The 25,759-nt window shown below is 33.5% G+C and overlaps 2 protein-coding genes across 2 annotated transcripts in view; one reads left to right on the top strand and one right to left on the bottom strand.

Annotated features, from left to right (window-relative positions):
• LOC149770968 (acetylcholine receptor subunit alpha-like) overlaps positions 1 to 12,193 on the top strand; it is a 224,464-nt gene extending 212,271 nt beyond the window's left edge. Inside the window, exon 5 of the mRNA XM_089948926.1 lies at positions 11,615 to 12,193. Coding sequence (XP_089805052.1) covers positions 11,615 to 11,791 — 177 coding nt within the window. The 3' untranslated portion in view covers positions 11,792 to 12,193. The remainder of the gene's footprint in view (positions 1 to 11,614) is intronic.
• Positions 12,194 to 12,346: 153 nt separating this feature from the next.
• The window catches only part of LOC149770967 (uncharacterized), a gene marked incomplete at its 5' end in the record, with an annotated part of 82,360 nt that continues 68,947 nt past the window's right edge, over positions 12,347 to 25,759 (bottom strand). The window contains 2 exons of the mRNA XM_089948927.1: positions 12,347 to 19,290; positions 23,167 to 23,332. Of these exons, the coding sequence (XP_089805053.1) occupies positions 19,136 to 19,290; positions 23,167 to 23,332 (321 nt within the window). The remainder of the gene's footprint in view (positions 19,291 to 23,166; positions 23,333 to 25,759) is intronic.

Below are 25,759 nucleotides of genomic sequence, written 5' to 3'. Positions count from 1 at the left end.
TATACTCCATCCTGATAAAAATGACATCATGTTGATTTTACCTATACTCCATCCTGATAACAATTCTGTCATGTTGAATTTACCTATCCTCCATACTGTAAAAATTACATCATGTTGATTTTACCTATACTCCATCCTGATAAAAATTCTGTCATCTTGATTTTACCTATACTCCATCCCGATAAAAATTCTGTCATCTTGATTTTACCTATACTCCATCCTGATAAAAATTCTGTCATCTTGATTTTACCTATACTCCATCCCAATAAAAATTACATCATGTTGATTTTACCTATACTCCATCCTGATAAAAATTCTGTCATCTTGATTTTACCTATACTCCATCCTGATAAAAATTCTGTCATCTTGATTTTACCTATACTCCATCCCAATAAAAATTACATCATGTTGATTTTACCTATACTCCATCCTGATAAAAATGACATCATGTTGATTTTACCTATACTCCATCCTGATAAAAATTCTGTCATCTTGATTTTACCTATACTCCATCCTGATAAAAATTCTGTCATCTTGATTTTACCTATACTCCATCCCAATAAAAATTACATCATGTTGATTTTACCTATACTCCATCCTGATAAAAATTCTGTCATCTTGATTTTACCTATACTCCATCCCGATAAAAATTCTGTCATGTTGATTTTACCTATACTCCATCCTGATAAAAATTCTGTCATCTTGATTTTACCTATACTCCATCCTGATAAAAATTCTGTCATCTTGATTTTACCTATACTCCATCCCAATAAAAATTACATCATGTTGATTTTACCTATACTCCATCCTGATAAAAATTCTGTCATCTTGATTTTACCTATACTCCATCCCGATAAAAATTCTGTCATGTTGATTTTACCTATACTCCATCCTGATAAAAATTCTGTCATCTTGATTTTACCTATACTCCATCCCAATAAAAATTACATCATGTTGATTTTACCTATACTCCATCCCGATAAAAATTCTGTCATGTTGATTTTACCTATACTCCATCCTGATAAAAATTCTGTCATCTTGATTTTACCTATACTCCATCCCAATAAAAATTACATCATGTTGATTTTACCTATACTCCATCCCGATAAAAATTCTGTCATGTTGATTTTACCTATACTCCATCCTGATAAAAATTCTGTCATCTTGATTTTACCTATACTCCATCCTGATAAAAATTCTGTCATCTTGATTTTACCTATACTCCATCCCGATAAAAATTCTGTCATCTTGATTTTACCTATACTCCATCCTGATAAAAATTCTGTCATCTTGATTTTACCTATACTCCATCCCAATAAAAATTACATCATGTTGATTTTACCTATACTCCATCCTGATAAAAATTCTGTCATCTTGATTTTACCTATACTCCATCCTGATAAAAATTCTGTCATCTTGATTTTACCTATACTCCATCCCAATAAAAATTACATCACGTTGATTTTACCTATACTCCATCCTGATAAAAATTCTGTCATGTTGAATTTACCTATACTCCATACTGTAAAAATTACATCATGTTGATTTTACCTATACTCCATCCTGATAAAAATGACATCATGTTGATTTTACCTATACTCCATCCTGATAAAAATTCTGTCATGTTGATTTTACCTATACTCCATCCTGATAAAAATTCTGTCATCTTGATTTTACCTATACTCCATCCCAATAAAAATTACATCATGTTGATTTTACCTATACTCCATCCCGATAAAAATTCTGTCATGTTGATTTTACCTATACTCCATCCTGATAAAAATTCTGTCATCTTGATTTTACCTATACTCCATCCCAATAAAAATTACATCATGTTGATTTTACCTATACTCCATCCAGATAATTCTGTCATGTTGAATTTACCTATACTCCATACTGTAAAAATTACATCATGTTGATTTTACCTATACTCCATCCCAATAAAAATTACATCATGTTGATTTTACCTATACTCCATCCTGATAAAAATGACATCGTGTTGATTTTACCTATAATCCATCCTGATAAAAATTCTGTCATCTTGATTTTACCTATACTCCATCCTGATAAAAATTCTGTCATCTTGATTTTTCCTATACTCCATCCTGATAAAAATTCTGTCATCTTGATTTTACCTATACTCCATCCTGATAAAAATGACATCATGTTGATTTTACCTATACTCCATCCTGATAACAATTCTCTCATGTTGAATTTACCTATACTCCATCCCAATAAAAATTACATCATGTTGATTTTACCTATACTCCATCCTGATAAAAATGACATCATGTTGATTTTACCTATACTCCATCCTGATAACAATTCTGTCATGTTGAATTTACCTATACTCCATCCCAAGAAAAATTACATCATGTTGATTTTGCCTATACTCCATCCTGATAAAAATGACATCATGTTGATTTTACCTATACTCCATCCTGATAACAATTCTGTCATGTTGAATTTACCTATACTCCATACTGTAAAAATTGCATCATGTTGATTTTACCTATACTCCATGCCAATAAAAATTACATGATGTTGATTTTACCTATACTCCATCCTGATAAAAATGACATCGTGTTGATTTTACCTATACTCCATCCTGATAAAAATTCTGTCATGTTGATTTTACCTATACTCCATCCTGATAAAAATTCTGTCATGTTGATTTTACCTATACTCCATCCTGATAAAAATGACATCATGTTGAATTTACCTATACTCCATCCCAATAGAAATTCTGTCATGTTGATTTTACCTATACTCCATCCTGATAAAATTTGTCATGTTGATTTTACCTATACATCCTGATAAAAATGACATCATGTTGATTTTACCTATACTCCATCCGGATAAAAATTATGTCGTGTTGATTTTGCCTATAGTCCATCCTGATAAAAATTCTGTCATGTTGAATTTACCTATACTCCATACTGTAAAAATTACATCATGTTGATTTTACCTATACTCCATCCCAATAAAAATTCTGTCATGTTGATTTTACCTATACTCCATCCTAATACAAATTATATCATGTTGATTTTACCTATACTTCATCCTGATAAAATGACATCATGTTGATCTTAACTATACTCCATCCTGATAAAAATTCTGTCATCTTGATTTTACCTATACTCCATCCTGATAAAAATGACATCATGTTGATCTTAACTATACTCCATCCTGATAAAAATTCTGTCATCTTGATTTTACCTATACTCCATCCTGATAAAAATAACATCATATTGATTTTACCTATACTCCATCCTGATAAAAATTCGGTTTATAGATGAAGACATAATAAATATGCAGTCTCTTGCTCAAAACTGAAGTGATCCATTTTGATGATAATATATCTAACAGATCAAAATCTATTTTTTTAAGAGTGTTAATAAATTCAGCAAATCATGCAAGATCACCTGATTAATATGCATAGATCTGACTTGCATTTAAAACTCCCCATGATCTTGATGAGACAAGTGCATATTCCAATTCTTATGAAAGCTTGGATACCAGCCAATCATATACAAGATCACTAGACAATTACGCATGGATCTCACTCATTAATGAAATGGTCCAACATCTTGACGATAGAAACATATATTCCATGTCTGATCAAAATCAGGTCACAAACGTGGCTTCCAAAAAGTAGTAATATGCTCAGCTAATCAGATACAAAATTACCTTATCAGTCATTTTGATCTAACTCATTATCAAACTCATCCAAGATCTTGACGATGTAAGGTAGTATTCCAAGGTGGATCAAAAGCAGATCAGAAATATGGCTCCTGAGTGGTAACAAACTGGTAGATCAACATATTTATGTGTGCATTTGTACACGATGTTGATGATACAGTATAAGAATATATTCCAAGTTTCATTCAAAAGAGATCAGAAATATGGCCTCCAGAATAGTAATATATTCAGCCTTTCAGATAGAAGATTATCTCATTAAGTGGATCTTGTTCATTATATACCCCATAAAAGATCTAGATGATGTAAGCTTATACTTCAAGCTTGATCAAAATTGGATCAGTACTATGGCCTCCAGAGTGGCTAACACAACCAATTAGATGCAAAATTATCTTTAGTATCTGTGGTTCTTGTTCATCATCAAACTTATTGGACTTCATAACGAAATAATTATACTATGCAATTTTCATTAAAATCGGATCAGGAATATGGCCTTAAGATTAGTGATAAGGTTAGCCAATCATGTGCAGAATCATCTCATTAACGCTCATTATAGAACTCATCCTAGATTTCGATACTATAAACCCTTCTTCAAAGTTTCATTGAAATTATGTACAAAATTTGGACTCCAAAATTGTAAGAAGCAATTGTTGACACCTGATGTACACAGCATATGATGGATGTTGAATTATGCATAGTAGATAACTAGCCCAACCATTGCCTTGCAATCAGGAGAGCTAAAACTTAAAAGTACAGCTATTTCATTGATGGTTGAAACAGTGTTAATGCACTGTTTTCAGCACCTGTTATGCATCCATCAAACGCTAGCCTATTCATTTGTCACTACAGGTACCTCACCTGTACAAAATTTTCCATATGGATTGGATATGGAATCCATACGTACTTTTACAGAAATATCCATATGGACATTTTTATTCTATAGCTGAACCACTCTTATGGATTTCAGTGTATCCATATTGAAATGTTATGGATTCCTTACGTATTCTGTATGGAAAATCCCACAAAATATGCAAATTAGTCCATGAGATGTGTAGGTTGTCCATGTGGAATACAATTAAAATTCCATATGGAATTTGGCAATAGTCCATATGGAATTTGTGACTAGTCATTATGGAATTTGTAAATCCATGTAGTTCATATGGAATTTGGTAATAGTCCATCCCGTACGAAATTTTCCAGGCGTACTTAAAGCGGATTTCAGGCGGATTTTTTAAGCGCTCTTTGCCTAAACCATAAAAAATCTGCTTCAGATTTCTATTAAACTGCCTAATGATTCTTAGACATTGGAAATCAATGATAAATATTCAAAATAATTTTTAAAATGGATTATTTTGACAGACATTATCAAATAAGATTTAGGTTTTTCTTGTCTTCATTTTCTTTCTTGCATACAAAACCTAATCCATGATGGCATCATTTAAGTCTTTTTCATTTCACTGAAACGTTTGGTGAGATTTCACAAATATTTCGACTAAAACTTTCATTGAAATTGTGGTCAGATCTCAATAAAATTTCACTGAAATATTTGTGCGGTTTCAAAAAAAAATTTGACTAAAACTTTTGTGAGATTTTACTAAAATTGTGATCATTATATAGTATTTTACTGAAGTTTCAGTAGTTTTTCAGGCATTTCAGAAGGTTTCAAATTAATAATGGATATGAATTAAACAGGACTTTATTAACCAAGGTGACATTAAGTATACATGAAAACAAATATACAGATGTTGTAATTATATGACATCCAAGGCAAGAGAAATTTGAGTTAATAATAATAATAATAATAATAACAATAATAATAATAATACAGTAATAATAATAATAAAGACTTTATTTAGAGAAGGTAACTCAATTAGTTACAGAACTAATCTACCTTGAGGCCTTCTACCTGTTATGTACAATATATATAACATGATGTGAAGAATAGGGCTTGACACTAAATAATTGATTTTAAAAATCAAAGTATAAAGCCTGGAACATATGCACAGGCATCTGTGAACACATAAACATATATAAAATATTAATGAGCATTGAAAAATTCAACTGTGAAAATAATGCAAAATTACAGAAAAGCATCCATTTGAGGCACTGATTGTGAAAAGAAAGCTAGGAGCCTGCCTTATGTCACTTGTACTGCAGACTTGATGTTTTATTAATGTACAAACTATGATGCTGTTGTGGTCTCTTGAATTAGTCCTTGTTCCATAAGCAGCAGTGACAAATGTTTATCATGATATAATTACTCTTTTTTACACTGAATTCTAACACACCTAGAATATTTTAATAATATAATAATGCCTCATGATATTGAAAGATGAATCTACGTTGGGGCCAAGAAAATTCCGCAAATATATGACTATCTTTGATAGACATGGGTATCTGACAACGATTCCCACCAGTGATCTATATGTTGTCCCTCCTTAAATTCATTCTGGAAGTTAATCAGTTTTTTTTAGTTATGTAACTTCGAAATCATCATGGTTCAATTCCTTGTCCAATTTATCATGTTAGCTGCTACTGTAAAGCTCTTTATGGCACACAGTGAATACTACTCACGAGCAAAGAAAACAAAAAAACATGGCAGAGGCTCATAATGCAATAAGGAAAGTGGAAAAGTATTTTAAAAGATGATGAAATGAGACTAAAGGGCAATACCTTGAATGCTATTATCACGAAGGTACCCAGGAGTTGGATATGAGACACATACCGAGAGAAAGAGTACCTACTACGTCCACAGTAATAATAGCCCTAGAAATCAGGAACCAGGACATTTTACAACAAATTTACTCAATCAACAGAAAAGGATATGAGTGATATATAATACGATCAAGAGGGAACTTGCCAGTATTATAGTCTGGAGAAATAGATATTTTGGGAGAGACAGTAATAGTTAAAAACCCAGTACCACTCCTCAAAAAGATCAAGAAACAGACAGGAGAACTCCATTTATCAGATATCCCCATGAAAATACCCCTAGAAGAAACATTCAACTGCTTTGAAAACAAATTCGGTATAACGGTAGAAAAATCTAGATTGGCGACGGTTCCAGGGTTCTCCATATACAAGAGTATCAGAATACTGGAAATTGAAAAAAAATAAAACTAAGAGGGATCAAAAGAGCTTTCGACTTACATGGTTTTCTGACAAAAGCTTGGTACAAGATATGTATATACCACCGAAAGTGCAACAGATGCGGGGAGACAGGGCACACCCCACATAAATGCAAAAAAAACCCTGCAGAAACCCATTCAGGGAGCACAGAACAAACCTACACAGCTACACTGGAAATCTTCCCGACTATAAGACAACAAGGACAGAAACAACAACAACAACAAGAAGGAAAAATTCAACAATACCAACAAGGTGATCAGGAACGTCAACACCATGTAGAAAAACAAAACTTAGAACAAGAGCAACGACAAAGGCAACAAAATGGACACAAAAAAACTCCATTAACAGCAAGAAAAAACAGAAACAGGAGATAGATTGACTAAAACAACACAAAAAGCATGAAACAAAGCTCAAAACAACAGCAAGGAGAGAAACAACACCAATTAGTACAAAAACAAATCCAGCAATAACAACAACAGAAGGCACAACAACAAGTAGCATGAAAACCAAAAGCAGAATTAATCCAAAATAAACAAACACAGCCAGTTATGACGGAAAACACACATGGAAAATTGGAACAAAAACCAGAGCAGAGTAGCAAAAAGATAAAAGCAATGGCAAAAACAACACAAATAACTGAAACAATGCAAATACAGAGAGAAAAATATCTGGAAGACTATGATTATTGTCCAGAATACAGTTTGGAAAACCAGAAAACTAGAATGATAACATCAAAAGAACCAAAGCAAACATTACTAGAAGAAGAATTAAACAGAGACAGATGTAGAATGAGGGCTATAATGAGACAAAAGAGAGTTGTTGTTGTTGTTGTAGGGTTTAACACCATTTCTCAGCACAAGATAGGCTATACATGGCGGCCAGTATCACTGGTGGAGGAAGAACCCTGGAAAACCCAGGGAAGAACCACCGACCCACGAGAAGCTACTGGCAGACAAAAGAGAGAAGAAGAGGCTAAAATGGGTGAAACCTACCTTCTGGAAGATTACAAATGCATTGAATAGATTTCATCTTATTTAAAAAAAAAATTATTTATAATATAAAAAAATACAAATAGTATACAAAAAAAATCAACATTATATATATATATATATATATATATATATATATATACACATACACAAAGATTATAATATGAAATTCATATAAGAGATGGAAAAATATAACAAAGGCAAAAAATATAGCACATATACAACCACAAGTAGGGCAGGAGGACCTCCCTAAATGGTCTGAGAAGATCAATCAGGGAGAGCACACTCCAAAAAAAAAGGAAAAGAAAAAGCATAATGCTAGTCCTAGCATTCAGTTTTCATACAGACTGACCAATTACGTTCCCATCGACTTTGTATTCAAGCTATTCTCATTGCCGCACATTTTTCAAATGGTTATTCAATCTCATATCCCACTTGAAAATTTGAACTTCCATGTATACCAAGTATGCTCATTCCCATCAGTTTCCATTATGCAACGATTCATTGGGCAAGTGCAATATTTTGACCAATCAGAAAGCTCTTTACATCGAACATCTTTCAAATAATAAACAGAACAAATACTTTTTAGAAAGCTCGTTGCGCAATGGGACAGCACAGAGCATTATTTTTAACAAAAAGTTTCGGAGACGATATTTAAAAAGGGTCCAATATTGAGGAAAATCAGATTCAGGTAAGGAGAAAAGTGAAATTTTGATTTAAAACAGAAAACAAGAAAACTTGTTTGAGGCCAGTTAAATCCGGTTTAAGTTAAACACAAATATGAACAACAACAACAAAATCTGAAAAAGAAATATAACAAGGAAAGATGTGAAAAGAAGTTATTGTGCCCAAAATAAACAATAAAATTACACTATCAGAAACAGAAAATATAAATGCTGCTGAAAATCATTCAAAATGTACAAGAAACAAAAAATAAATTTTATTATTTCTTAATATTTTTTTTATTGAAATGTCAGTCATACAACAATCACAAAATATCACTATATTTTCAGAATTTTTGACGAACTCTCAGTGAAATTTCAATCACAAATTCCCACTGACATTTTCAGAAATGTTGACAGTCAGTGAAATTTCAATGACAAGCTTTCACTAATATTTTCAGAAATTTTGGTAAAAACTCCTAAAATACCATAATTTTGGTGAAAAAGAACATTTGAGTGAATGTCAAAAAATGTTCACTGTGATTTTGCTGACATTTCAGTCACATTTTCACTAGGGTATGATTTTTGTAGAGTATATTTTAGTAGGAAGCCAAAAAAAAATATTTTTCAGAGTAAACATCAGGTCAAGCCAAAATCCACCTTGCACCAAATTTTCTAAGTCCAAAGATTCATCTATGCTTGTACTACCAGATATTAATTTTCTGATCATGTTACATTTTCTCCACTTTTTTGGTCATGTCATTGTCTGTTTTTAAACATCTGTGGAAATAAATTAAAGAAAACTGACATGCAAGTGTTTCTTCAAATTTATAAGTATATATTCATCCTTCCACATCAGATACACTGACATATTCATGTACTCTCACTCCCACCAATATTTCTATTTGAATCACATAGTTTAGGTTATTAATTCTTCAGAGAGTATTTCCCATGATGCTATAATACATGAGCCTGATTTCCACATGGAAAAAAGTGCTTATGGATTAAAGGTGCAACTTCATTCCATAAGGAATTTTCACTTGCTGTGATGTACTTATGGAACTGATATGAAATAAATTGTCTGATTCCACTAGTTTTTCAGTCCATATCTCTTCCATACAGATTCCTGAAGTATTCCATACAGAATCTGTGAGAAATTTCTGTACGGGTGAGCACCTAACTGCTCTCTAGTGATGGAGATCAACAATGCCATTGCTTGTTCACTTTTTGTTGAATACATTTCTTTTTCCTTAGCAGTGAAGATATTTTTACTGTAGCTTAATTACAAAACATTAATAATCCAGAAGATGCAACATCAAAGAAACAATGTTAATGATTGTGGAATCACAGAAACCAGTGAAAATGAAGAACAAAAATTTCAAAGAGAATCTAGATTTAGTCCCAAAACTGCCAAGCGAATAGAAAGGTTTAAATGGAACAAATGCACTCAAATTTATCCAAATCTGATGCTGTAGAATTTCCACATTGCAGGAAAAAAACTCAAACAAGTGACACTTCATGTGATCAGTTCTTCTAATTAGTGGTGGCAGTGCAGGCATGGAAGAAATATTTAATCAAGCAAATATCCATAAAGTATGATAACCTTTCCATATCTCAAAAATTCCTACAATCATCTATTCTGAAAATAGCCAACATTGTTTGCTGTTAATATAGACTATAAATTTCTAAAACATAAAGCTAAACTAGGATCAACTGGCAAGTCATGTGCCTTCAAAAAAACAGACCTACATGTTCAGCACTTCCATCCAATTTTGACCTTGCTTTCAGGCAAAAATATCTGTTAAATGATACTTCTAGCAACACTTGTCCATATACAATAATCTCATTTTAATCAAATTCTTTGAAAAAACTCTCTTCATTGAGTGACTGTATAAAGAATTTACAGATTCTATGTATATGTGCCATTTAAAAAAAAATTCCAATCAGGCTGAATTTTCTTCAGAAGTATTTTTAAAACTTCTCTTATCAATATACATGTAGATAAAAAATATCTTTGAATACTTGCTACACAGTGAACTGTAGCAACTGGATATAGTTCTACATATATTGCAATATTTGCATGATACAATTATTGGAACCATTGCTGATATCGTGACTAGCACTTAACGAGATAAACGTTATTGTATTCCTAATTTAAGCCAATTGAGAATTTGGGAATTCGTGATATTTTCTGCATGGGGTGAGAATTGAATTTGTGAATCACTATCAAGTCATGAAATTCACACCAAAGTCATGATGGCTGGCAGCTCTGCTGATTCATTTTGAGTTGTCATTAAGAGTCATATTTTGAGTTGTCACTAAGTCATGTTTTGAGTTGTCACTAAGAGTCATATTTTGAGCTGTCACTAAGAGTCATATTTTGAGCTGTCACTAAGTCATGTTTTGAGCTGTCACTATGAGTCATATTTTGAGCTGTCACTAAGAGTCATATTTTGAGTTGTCACTAAGTCATTTGAGCTGTCACTAAGAGTCATATTTTGAGCTGTCACTAAGTCATATTTTGAGCTGTCACTAAGAGTCATATTTTGAGTTGTCATAAAGAGTCACATTTTCACTGAATTTTGATGAAAAGTTAAGTTACAGTACTAGATTTACTAGTAAAAGTCTTAACTTTTCTATATTTTCTGCTTCTTTCGAAGAATACTTTGAAAAATGAAGCAAAAACAACAGCAGGGAATTTCTGCATGAAAAGTGGCGGATTTTGACTTTTGGTGGCAGTGTCGTTTAATGAAAAGCAAGAGTGCCACCAACAAAGCAGTTTGATAAAAGTGAAGCTAGTCAATTCATATTAGAAAGAGATAAGGTTGATATGATTGCCATATTCCCCTGACATACAAAATCTTGAGATGTAATGTGGCTCTGTGAGCATGATTTTGTAATGCTAAAATGTTCAATTTTCGGAACAACCCTTTCTTCTCAGTTCTTACATCAGTATTTATCACTGTCTAAAATCCACTGAATTGTTGTGTTGAACTCTCTCTCTCTCTCTCTGTGAATAATAAATGAATCAAGGTATGAGTGAATGCATTAGTGAGTGAAGGAATGAATATATCAATTAAATGTATACTATATGCATTTTCAAATGTGCTGTATGCAACATTAATCTGTTTTCAGGAGATACGTGATTGGCAGTATGTTGCCATGGTGATGGATCGCCTCTTCCTCTTTATCTTTACCACTGCCTGCCTGTTTGGAACCCTAGGTATTTATCTGAATGCACCTTCCTTGTATGACCCCAGAAGGGCACTGGACACATCGAACTTCCGAATAGATTGTGGACATGCTTTTTGATCTTACAAAGATACAAGTATAGAGGAGACAAAAATGAAAATGGAATCCTTTATTATCATACTATAACTTTGTTACTCCTTAACAACTGCCGACAGTATCAGGAAGCATTTTATTACTGAATGTACTGAATGACTGTGTTCTTAATGTAGATTCAAGCTGATAATAATTATAAGATATTGTGACCTACTCAGTTACTGTCATACTTACAAGGACAGCTTCATATGACTTGGTGTACCATAATACTGAAATTCACTTTATGTCAACAATCTGCATATGTGTGTTGAATTATTTCAAAACAAAACTTTGAAAAACATGTAAGACACATTTTTTAGAACATGAAATGGTCAGAATTTCAAAATAAGATCATAAAATCCAAAGTTTTAATAAAGGATTTGGACTGAGTTTTCACTATATCCAAACAAGAGATCTCTTTAAAATACCTGACTGTAAAACCTAAGGGAGACCACAATATAGCAGTTTGAATAACACTAAGTGAAATGTTTAAGTCAATGGGCAAAAGAATGAGAGTAACATTGCTAATAAAAGTGTCATAATTTTCTTAAAATACTGTATATACTTATTAGTTGACTCCAATTACAAACTAGAACCACAAATCTGGTGTCACAAAATGCACTAGCAAATCGGGGTCTCTGCAGTTTGCTAGGAGTAATCAGTACAAAATTGACCATGATCTGTAGGTGCATTTTGTGAGTGCCAATCAGGATCTATGTTGTTAACAGCTGGACACAACATATAAGTGTATATACAGTAATTTTGTACATAATTATATTATTTTAATTCTTATAAATTCTTGATGTGCTTCTCTTTGGCTCATCACCTTAGGCTAGCAAGTCTTTTACTGAAAGCATAGTTAATTAGAATCTATTAAAGGAAAACCTTTAAAATCAAACAAGATTTTTAGGATGAGAGCTGGTGATCATATTATTCTGCTAAAAGCCAGGAATTTCTGCAAGATATGTCTTTAGCTCTGCAAGACGTAGAACCATGATGCATCTGAGCTCTAGGGAAATAAGTGAATCAGTAACAAAGATTGGTAGTTTGTGCCAATTAAGTCTAACATAGTTATAAACACACACTACCAGGTCTTAATTGCTAGCTTGATTTACTCTGACTGTTTCAGCCAGTCATGTTGAGGCAATGGCAGTATGACTTAACTGTATTTTAAAAATATAATTAATATAGACAAACTATAATTGGGTTTTAACACAGGTCAGTAATGAAGGCATCAAATGAGGTTTCAGATATCTGAATCAAATAAAACCTTAAGACAAAAGCATTTTTGGAAGCCTGTTTCCACTGATAATTAACTCTAATCTAGCTCAAACTGTTTTTAATTGCAGTAATTAAATTTGCTCTGTTGCCACTGGAATGCTTTTGAAACTGATACTACTTTAAAAGTAATTATGGGAGCACTTCTAAATGGCCAAAATGAAGGGACTCTGCCTCTAAAATCCATGCCGATTTGACAGTTTTACTTCAAGCAGTTGGATTATGCTTTCCTACCATAAATTTCAACACTCACCAACAGACAGTCACAGGCAGACAGACAGACAAACCAATAGGTAGACAGATATCTTCATGTCAGAAATGTTTGTACCAAGACATGAAAATCTTTATGGATTGATAGACATGGATATTACTTTGTGACAAGGATGAAGAACATAAAATTAGCAAAGACAGATCATCGAACTAAAAACATGTCTGGTTTATTTGTCATCTAATTATTATACATTTGTTTTTATTTGTGCACTAAATTAGGGAAATTAAAACTCCTAAAGACCCTAAGAACATGACTTTTGTATTTTTGATAAAACAAAATCCCCCATGTGTCTAAAACAAAGATGAGCAGAAAACAAGTGAAAGATGAAATTAACCCTGCACAAATTTTTTAAATAAATGTGCTGAAACAGTAACAGAAGAAAGCAAGACTATTATTTAATGACAGAAAATATTATTATTAGTAAACATAAATTTATTCTGTGTTATGCATTTTGTCCATAAAATATACATGTCAGTACAATGAACAAGTCTGTAAGCTGATCAATAAAAAAGATCGATATGTATAATGGCGAGAAGGCCTTTAGTAAAGAGATTCAGCTGTAAAGGTCTTTTGTAATCATATTCAGCTGTATAGGTCTTTAATAAACAGATTCAGCTGTATAGGTCTTTAATAAACAGATTCAGCTGTAAAGGTCTTTAATAAACAGCTTCAGCTGTAAAGGTCTTTAATAAACAGATTCAGCTGTATAGGTCTTTAATAAACAGATTCAGCTGAAAAGGTTTTTAATAAACAGATTCAGCTGTAAAGGTCTTTAATAAACAGATTCAGCTGAAAAGGTTTTTAATAAACAGATTCAGCTATAAAGGTCTTTAATAAACAGATTCAGCTGAAAAGGTTTTTAATAAACAGATTCAGCTGTATAGGTCTTTAATAAACAGATTCAGCTGTAAAGGTCTTTAATAAACAGATTCAGCTGAAAAGGTTTTGAATAAACAGATTCAGCTGTAAAGGTCTTTAGTAAACAGATTCATCTGAAAAGGTTTTGAATAAACAGATTCAGCTGTATAGGTCTTTAATAAACAGATTCAGCTGTAAAGGTCTTTAATAAACAGATTCAGCTGTATAGTTCTTTAGTAAACAGATTCAGCTGTAAAGGTCTTTAATAAACAGATTCAGCTGTAGAGGTCTTTAATAAACAGATTCAGCTGTAAAGGTCTTTAATAAACAGATTCAGCTGTAAATGTCTTTAATAAACACATTCAGCTGTAAAGGTCTTTAGTAATCATATTCAGCTGTAAAGGTCTTTAATAAACAGATTCAGCTGTAAAGGTCTTTAGTAATCATATTCAGCTGTAAATGTCTTTAATAAACATATTCAGCTGTAAAGGTCTTAATAAAAAGATTCAGCTGTAAAGATCTTTAGTAAGCAGATTTAGCTGTAAAGGTCTTTAGTTAACAGATTCAGCAGTAAAGACCTTTTGATAATATAGCTAAACTTATTTATATTTATTTCTAAAAGTACCGGAGATGGATGCAATATATGCCCTTTGCTGTTCCTATTGATCTCAACTTCACACCAAATAAAGCCCCATGATTTGCATCCATTCACACTAACAAATCCCATAGGGCTTCATCCATTATGCCAAAAATATATTTTTTTTCTCATCTACTCAATAAAGTGTAACATTTCATCATATCTGATCATCCTTCCTCAACATACATAAATAGAATTTAAACTACTAATCCTTGTACATCATACCCAATAGAACTATCATACTTTTCCAATACGGGCAGTGTTAGGTTATGTGTAAGTACCAATTATAGATACAAAGTAAGGAGGCACAGACATGACATCATATCCAATGCGATCACCATACTCCTCCAATCCAGGTAGTGTTAGGCTATGTGAAAAAAAACAATTATAGAACACAAATAAGGGTGCACAGACATGACTGATAACAATATACATCTGCAATATGCTTGTTTATGTACATAAGAATGAATACTTCTCATATAACTGATAACATACCCTTGTATATAATATTGCAAAAAAATAATAGACAAAAACTCATGTATACTTGTCCAAAGTAGACCTTTCCTAAAATAATCAAAACCAGTTTATATATCCTACTAACATTAGCCGCTCCTGAACAAGGGCTAGTTGGTGAAGCCAGTGTCCAAACAAGAAACACGGAAAAATATAATTTATCTAAAAACTTAAATATGTAAACTTTTGTTGGTTTGAAAAAAAGGACAAATGGTTACCCAATACCAGCACCCAGAAACAGCAAAATGAAAGCCCCCAACCAACTGATTTTTATTTTTTAGAAAGCTTGGTACTGGTTTGATAACATGACTCAGAGAAAGGGACAGAAACTTTTCTGTCCACAAAAAGAATATCCTGGAATTCTAGATAAGACCATTTCTTCATTTTAGCTGTTGAGTGTTGAAACCTGCTATGATATTCTTGAGCAATGAGATTGTCAATTAACCATTTCAAAAGCCATAATGGTTGTAAGATCAGCACCTATTTCATTTTGGGCAAAGTAGATACCATTTGAAAGACTTTTGCTGAAACCCCATGTTGATATGACATCAATTCAGGAGAATTAGTGACTAAATTTTCAATATCTTCAATGTGACCTTCATATTTGAGGTCAGATTGGCACAGTTTTCATTCAGGACTAATCAGACATCATATGAGGTGTAGCAATGAGATTTATAAGATGGTGGCTGTGGTAAACAGCAAACCAGTAAAAGTTTTTCTTCCAACCAACACATAAGAAACATTCTGGCAGAATCCCATGCTGATATGACTTTCCTTTCTGAAGAAGTAACAATAACATTTTCAAGATGGCTGCCATGTTGACCTTACTGTATGTCAGTTTGACAAAATGGCTGTCATGGTGGCCAGCCATACTGGATGTCAGTTTGACAAAAGTTTCTTTATGAACCAACTAGACATGACAACAAGCCTTCTGGTGAAAACCATGACTATCAATTCAGGAGGAGTAGTGATAATAAGATTTTCAAAATGGCTGTCATGGTGGCCATACTGGACATCAGTTTGACAAAATGGCTGTCATGATGGCCATACTGGACATCAGTTTGACAAAATGGCTGTCATGGTGGCCATATTGGACATTAGTTTGACAAAATGGCTGTCATGATGGCCATACTGGACATCAGTTTGACAAAATGGCTGTCATGATGGCCATACTGGACATCAGTTTGACAAAATGGCTGTCATGATGGCCATACTGGACATCAGTTTGACAAAATGGCTGTCATGGTGGCCATATTGGACATCAATTTGACAAAATGGCTGTCATGATGGCCATACTGGACATCAGTTTGACAAAATGGCTGTCATGATGGCCATACTGGACATCAGTTTGACAAAATGGCTGTCATGGTGGCCATATTGGACATTAGTTTGACAAAATAGCTGTCATGGTGGCCATACTGGACATCAGATCACATCATTTTCATTTAGGATCAACTAGACATTTAATGAAAGCCCCATCTTGATATGACTATCCATCCATGCGAAATATTGATACCAAGATTTTCAAGCTGACTACTGTGGCAGCCATATCAGATTTCAGATCAACACCATTTTCATTTAGGACAAACTTTACATCATAAAGAATCTTTTAATGAAAACCACTTGCTGACAGGCCCATTCATTCAGGAAAATTTAGTGTTATCAAGATTTTCAAGATGTCTGTTGTGCATCACCCTGTTCAGTTAGGACCAACTAGACCTTTGGCTGAAGGTGTAAAGTTTCATGGCAATCATCCAAGTAGTTTAGGAGGAATTGAGATGATAAGCTTGAGAATGGATTGACAAAACATCATTTGACTTGTGATGGTCACCCTATAAGATCTTCTCATCTATGACCTTGTCAGTATAGGATAGAGCTGCAAATTAATTTGTTACACCTGAACACTTCAACGCTGACTATACAAAAATCATGTCTTAAAATGTAGATCACAGAAACATTCTCTAATTATGACCATAACTTGCGCTGATATCATTAATATCTCAAAGCACATTTACTGAAAACTAAATCAGATATGGTAAACCTGACATGCATACAGTGGTAAACCTGACATGCATATAATGGTAAACCTGACATGCATACAGTGGTAAACCTGACATGCATATAATGGTAAACCTGACATGACTACAATGGTAAAACTGACATGCATACAGTGGTAAACTTAAAAAGCATACAGTAGTAAATGTGACATGACTACAGTGGTAAACCTGACATGCATATAATGGTAAACCTGACATGCATACAGTGGTAAACCTGACATGCATACAGTGATAAACCTGACATGCATATAATGGTAAACCTGACATGCATACAGTGGTAAACCTGACATGCATATAATGGTAAACCTGACATGACTACAATGGTAAAACTGACATGCATACAGTGGTAAACTTAAAAAGCATACAGTAGTAAATGTGACATGACTACAGTGGTAAACCTGACATGCATATAATGGTAAACCTGACATGCATACAGTGGTAAACCTGACATGCATACAGTGATAAACCTGACATGCATATAATGGTAAACCTGACATGCATACAGTGGTAAACCTGACATGCATATAATGGTAAACCTGACATGCATACAGTGGTAAACCTGACATGCATACAGTGGTAAACCTGACATGCATACAGTGATAAACCTGACATGCATATAATGGTAAACCTGACATGACTACAATGGTAAAACTGACATGCATACAGTGGTAAACTTAAAAAGCATACAGTAGTAAATGTGACATGACTACAGTGGTAAACCTGACATGCATACAGTGGTAAATCTGACATGCAAACAGAGGTAAATCTGACATGCATAAGTCCTCTAATACATGACAGATATGGTAAACCTGACATGGATACAGTCCACTAATTCATGACAGATATGGTAAACCTGACATGCATAAAAGTCAACTAATACATGACAGATATGGTAAACCTGACATGCATACAGTCCACTAATACATGACAGATATGGTAAACCTGACATGCATACAGTCCAATAATCCATGACAGATATGGTAAACCTGACATGCATACAGTCCACTAATTCATGACAGATATGGTAAACCTGACATGCATAAAGTCCACTAATACATGACAGATATGGTAAACCTGACATGCATACAGTCCACTAATACATGACAGTTAGGTCACAGTAATCTATTTTTTGTATTCAATCACTTTCAAAATATACAAAAAAGTACAATTGCTGCTGTCCTTCACACAGCATAAGAAAATACATTTTACCAAAGACACATGCACTAAAATATGCTGCTAAAGTCTAAAACAGGAAGGCCAATGACGCAGAATAATGAACCTATGTTCAAAGCATTGATGTCAACCTTGTGACCTTGATTCCAAGATCTAAGAGGCAAGTTTTTTGCAGAATAAATTGTATTTGATTCATTGCAATGCATCTAAAGTACAAAAAAAACATGAACATGTTAAAGGAAACAAAAACAAATAAAAACTGTGACTCAAATCTTGACAAAATGATTAGAAAGATGTCGCCTTTGCTGCTGTTATGACCACTGTGTCTAGCTTTTCAACTTAAATACACTAGAGAAAAAGATAACATTAACCTGGCGAAACAATGAAGGAGAATAATGTGGGTATGTGTCTCCCTTTAAAACATCAAAATGGTTCTGCACACCTTTTATTACAGTACGCTATGGATGACTGATATTTTCGTAATGTCATAAACTTGTTCATAGTATGAATGGCATTAACTTGTCAAAAATATGAATATATTATGTTCACCCTATTTGTGCACTGTTTAGCTGAGCTAGATAATGCAGAGCCCATTCTGCTGGATCAATGGGGTAGAGAGCTATGCACTCTAACTGAATAAAAGGCAGCGAGTGAGTTGTAATTGTCCCAAATCCAGTGTCCACTGCTCTGAGGGCAAAGTCTGAAATCAAAAAGAAAACAAGAATACTAGTGTCTGCACCTCAAGCCCATGATCAAAGCATTGCTATACAATTTGTGATCTTGACACGAAGGTCAAAGAGGCAAGTGAGTGTGTTACAGAATTTATTATCTTAGCTTCAAGTAGGAAGAAGATCCAAAAGGGGCTAAGGAAATGTAAGCAAATAAATTTTTTTAACAAAAACTTTAGTCCAAAAGAACTAGGTTCACTTCTGACTAAAATTGTATCTACATCAGATTGTAATATTTGTCTGAATGTATCTATTGCAACGTATACTGGTACTTCATAGAACATTTTGTTTTAGACATGGTTTCAAGTCTTTACTGTGGTTTTAATGCAAAACAATGATATTATATATAGCAGAAAACATTAAGTGACATGCATCAATCATAAGACCAATATATAGTGTTTGTCTACTACACTGCATACAGAAATCTGCAAAAGGAAAAAAGTTTTCTTTATATTTACCAGAACTGATGGATTTCTTGTTAGTCGTATTGTTCTAATATTTCTTCAACACGGTGAACATTTTCTCATTTATCATAAGGATTATTGCATCAGGCAAAAATGATTCTAATTTTTATCATTGGGACTTGTTTTCTTAGTGAAATTGTTCAACTTAATACCAAGGATTTATTTTAGTAATGTAGTTAGGTTTGCAATTTGTTGATTAGTTGAAGATACTGAAGTTACTATCATAAAAAATAACTGCAATGTTTCTTCACCTTCATCATTTATCTGTCTTGATAGTTCATCTCTACTGTAGGTCTGCTCCTTAGAACTACATTTCTGTTTTGAAGTATTTATATTATCTACAGGAATTTATTTCTTTTAAAACGATAGTGTACAAGGAGTACTCACAAGTGTGTCTCAAATCTACACATAAGCAGACAGACAGCAAGAACACAATGACTACAGGAGCAAAAGACAAAGCTAACCCGATCAATTTCTGTGGTAAAATCAATGTTTCCAGTATGGAACGATAATACTTTAACTGAAATATTTATTTACTTCTTTATTTTGCAGAAATCTTTCCAAGTAAATTAATTAAAATTATTCTCGATAATACAAACTTAATAAGTTTTCACCAACATGGTGAATGAATTTTCTCTTTACTTTTGAAATCTATAAGTTTCTGTTGTTTATGAGATCCTGATAAGCAACAAAAGAATAAATATCCTTATTTTAATATACAGCAAATTTAAGGCCCACATTCTTCCACAGAGTGTCATGATCAACATTTACTACCACTTGACAAAATACTGCAGTGGGTAATGCATGCACTCTGTATTAAATATTGTCCAAAATATTTTCTGGTTGACCTTGCATTTTTCATTGTCCTACTAAATTCTGTCGAATGACATCATGACATTGGCAAATGTCTATTACTTCACAGATGTACCAATCTGAACTCCACTCAATATTAGTTACACTTTTCTAGAAGCTTATTTTACCCATAAACATGCATTGCTTTCTGGACACCATTTAAAAAAATCCTATAATCAACAGTTTGATCATGCAGACACTTCAAATGAACAAATAGGTGCAGTTTGAAGTGTTACGGGTACTTTTGTAAGTTAGTCTGATTCTCTGACTAATTTACTAATTATAATATGAAACCCAGATCCAAATAAAACACAGATGAACCAATCATCAGGACTTTTTGGCAACGACAATTTTGCTAGTATGCCATAAGTCTGTATTTTAAGGGTAATTTTCGTAAGACTTACAGCAATATCATAAGAGTTGGTTGGCCTGAAATGTATTTTCCATCCAATTTTAGGGCTGTCTAGAGGGTAAAGCAAACCTAGTCCATTTCTATGATTGTTACTTTGATTTCAAATTCATTGAGGCAAATGAGCATGCTGGAGAATAAACTGTCTATGTTTCATAATGATTCATACCAAAACAGGTTTAGAACAAAAATAATATTATGTCAAAATCAATGAGTTAATTATGCCACAGCCTGCTGGAATCTTTAGGATGACTCAAATAATATTATGTCAAAATCAATGAGTTAATTATGTCACAGCCTGCTGGAATCTTTAGGATGACTCAAATAATATTATGTCAAAATCAATGAGTTAATTATGTCACAGCCTGCTGGAATCTTTAGGATGACTCAAATAATATTATGTCAAAATCAATGAGTTAATTATGTCACAGCCTGCTGGAATCTTTAGGATGACTCAAATAATAATTTTAATTCTTACACAAATTATAAAAAATGTTCCTTCAAATAATTACCATCTTTACATTCCAAACTCCCAGACAGAGTCTGTTTTATTTTTGAGACTAAAAAAGTGTGTTTTTAGGACCCAAGGAGGGGTCAGTTTGAGTGACCAATAAAAAGCAATGTCATCCAACTGTGAATAAGCTATCTTTTCATATAAGCCTATATAAACTAATTGGAAATTCAAATTTGAATTAAAAAAATAAGCTGTCTGTTATTTTCAAATCATTTAATACTTACAACAAAAGATTATGTTGAAGAACATAATATTGTCGAATATCAACACCATACACATACACATGTGCAAACACTCACAAAATCACAACCACACTGATATTAGATAAAAACCTATACCAAGTTTCTGTCTTTAAAATCCAATGAGCAGACTAAAATGTTTCTAGTTGGCTGACCATCCCTGTTTCTCACTGCCAATTCTAGCACTTTTTTCCCCACAGGGTTAAAAAATATGAAGAAAAAAAACAAACTAAAAATAAAAAATATTCCCAAAATTGATTTGTGTATCTAATTGAGACACTTTTGCCAAGCTGAAGTGCTTAGTACATTATATATATTAATCATTATAATCTATATATAATGTTGATAATAAAAAAATAAAAACCGAGTTTTCAAACCAGTGCAATCGGAAATATATTTGTCTTGGCCTTAGCAAAATACTTGCTTAATTAGATACCATCTTTGCTGGTTGCAATAGTTCAATAGGGAGTTTGAAGGCAATGCAAGTGTCATTAGTGTTCATCTTTGCACTCACTAGAGACTGGAAGGTACTCTTGTCAAACTTTCCTTCTGGATTCTCTGAGCAAATCCTGGTCAGAACATGTTGGACTAACCATTTCATTTAGGAAACGGGGAGAACATAATATTTTCAAGTTTACTGGCTTTAAGTATGGCTTTAATAAATGCACCTGTCCATTTTAGGTGTTTCTTCTTTATCAACACAACTGTGCTTACGCGAGCATGTGCTTATCTTTGTCTTTCAATTAGTCCATTTCACGGCTAAAATCATCCTGAAATGCATGGATCAATTAACAGTCAGTACTTTATCAAGATAAAGATAACGAATAATATTAAAGAGAACTATATAATTTGAACATTCAATTAAGCATGTGGAGAATGCTACATACAGGTGGTGCTCCTATTTCCTATTTTACAGTAATGGCAAATCAGGATATACACTTGTAGCTAGAAAATCCTAACTAACAGGGTGGACTGATATAAAGGGGCATTATGCAGTACACCAACGTTCTGTCACATAGGGCAATGCTGAATCAGGGTCTATACTTGACGCTAGAAAATCCTAACTAACAGGGTGGACTTATAAGAAGGGGCATTATGCACTACACATACGGATCAGTGTTTACGCATGACGCTACCAATCATAAATAGAACTAACAAGGTAGTCTTATATGCAGCATATTTATGTGCTAGATCAGATCTTGCTGTCATACAAGGCATTGTTAAATCAGGGTCTCCTCTTTTTGTTACAAAATCCTAACTAGAGCTAAGAATACTGACTGATTTGCGGGTGCATTATGTAAAGGTAGATTGGATTCTAAGCTGTTCACAGTTTTGTGTTCTGCATAAATATGGTGACTTAAATTTCTTACCATCTAGCGCCATACTATGAATGTCCAGATAGTGTCCACCTGAATGTCCCTGTGGGCTTCTAAAATATTTTGGCTTTAGTATCATCTTCCAAGGTTTCTTGACTGTTGGGTTGTCACAGAGCAGATAAACAAACTTCTCAATGGAAGAGCCATTAACTGGCCTGGTCTAAATATACAGGTACATAAATTATATATAATTACTCACAAATGTCAAGTATCCCTAAGTATCTCAAACATTATGGCTAATTTGCTATTAATCAGTGGATTAGGAATGCAAAAAATGGATGATGATGTCATGTATGCAATCTAACATTACAACATAAACATATACTACCTACCACTTTTCTGGAAATGTCAGTAAAATGACATTGAATTTAGTCATGCTGGAGACAGCATGATTAGCTTTTAGATCCAGAATGAATCCTTTATCAATCTATATATTTTACCATACATTTTCTCAATAACTATCAGAGAAGAACAAGTAGTTGCAACATGTAACATAGCATGTGGTTATCAACATGTAGCTGCAACAGCATAACATGGTTGTAACATGCAGCTGCAACAGCATAACATGGTTGTAACATGCAACTGCAACAGCATAACATGGTTGTAACATGCAGCTGCAACAGCATAACATGGTTGTAACATGCAGCTGCAACAGCATAACATGGTTGTAACATGCAGCTGCAACAAAAAAACATGGAATTGTTATCAACACACATCAGCAATATGTAACATGACAAGGTTATAAACCTGCAGTTGCAACATCATGTATCAACAAAGATCCTGATTCTCCATTCAATCAGAGTCGATGTTGTTTGTTCTACTGATTACTCCTAATAAACTGTACAGACTCAGAACTGATGGTATGTAATGCAATGGCAGATCTGGGTCCACTCAGCATGTAGATAGGCTTGACTTGCAAGTGAGTAGGTATGTAATGCAATGGCAGATATGGGTCCACTCAGCTTGTAGATATGCTTTAAATTAAAAGTGAGTAGGTATGTTATGTGAAGGCAGATCTGGGTCCACTCAGCTTGTAGATAGGCTTGACATACAAGTGAGTAGGTATGTTATGCAATGGCAGATATGGGACCACTCAGCTTGTAGATAGGCTTGACATACAAGTGAGTAGGTATGTTATGCAATGGCAGATCAGGGTCCACTCAGCTTGTAAATAGGCTTGACATACAAGTGAGTAGGTATGTTATGCAATGGCAGATCAGGGTCCACTCAGCTTGTAAATAGGCTTGACATACAAGTGAGTAGGTATGTTATGCAATGGCAGATCAGGGTCCACTCAGCTTGTAAATAGGCTTACCTTACAAGTGAGTATATACAGTACAAGTCATTTTGATGATAAAGGCATAATAAACAGGCATTGTTTTTACTAACAATTGAACTAGTCCAACCTATCAAAGCTGCTTGACAAATATGGTCCCTAAAAAAGTAAAAAAAGATTGGCCAATCAGATATAAGTCACCACCTGAATATGTGCAGATGTCACTTATTACAGAACCTGTCTTAATCAATCATGATAAAAAGCTTACTTACAAAGCTGGAGCCAAATCAGACAGAATTCAATCTACAGACTAGTAACAAGCTAAACAGTAAATTAGATTACCTCGTAATATATGTGCAGATCTTGCTCATAATAAAAGTCATCCAACATCTTGATGATATAAGCCTACTGACCAAGTTTGATCAAAATCTTATAAAAAATACCATCTCTAAAATGGTACACAAATCTTAGTCAATCAGATGCATGATCACCTCATTAATATGCCTCATAATAAAAGATCCAGCAGCTTGATGATATAAGCTTAGTTACCAAACAAGCTCTCTCTCTCTTTTGGTTGGTCTGTCAGTATATCAGTTTACCATCATAATTATAATTATTTGACAGCTTGATAACATAAGCATATTTACCAAATCTGGTAAAAATTGGATTAGAAACAAAGTTGGTTGAGTAATGAATAGCTGAGCTAATAAGATGCAAGCTCTCATTAATATTGATAGGTCTTGCTCTTAATTGTAGCCATCCATTATCTTCATAATATAAACCTAATTACCAACTTTCTGCCACATCGAATCAGAAGCACAGCCTTCTGAGTGGCAACAAGCTCTGACAGTCAGTCATCTGCAAGATCACCTTATTAAATTGCATGAATAAAGATATCATTAACCTTGTGCAAGACCCTGCTGACATAGTTCACAAAACCAAGTTTGATATAAAAAAATATGATCAGAAATGTCGTCTCCAGTGTGGTAAGCTCAGTCAATCAGCTGCAGAATCCTGCTATTCATATACATGGATTTTACTAAAAGTGTTTGAATGCTTGTGAGACCTGGTTAATGAAAGCCTATCTTCCAAGTTTGATCTAAATCGGATAAGAACTATGGCCTCTAGAGTGACAACAACAAGCTCTGCCAATGAGATGCAACATCCTTGTTAATGTGTGTGAATCTCACTCATTATCTAACTTGTCCAAATTCTTGATGATACAGGCATGCATGCCAACCCCTATTGATGCTTTCTACTACTGAATGCTTTAGTTTTCAGTAGCTTGGGGTAGTTTTCAGTAGTTCAAAA

Source organism: Sinohyriopsis cumingii, unplaced genomic scaffold (assembly GCF_028554795.1).
Source record: "Sinohyriopsis cumingii isolate HCF-2022 unplaced genomic scaffold, ASM2855479v2 utg002171l, whole genome shotgun sequence".
Classification (NCBI taxonomy): domain Eukaryota; kingdom Metazoa; phylum Mollusca; class Bivalvia; order Unionida; family Unionidae; genus Sinohyriopsis; species Sinohyriopsis cumingii.
Note: the sequence above shows the minus strand (reverse complement) of the source record. Positions and strands in the feature narration are given on the sequence as shown.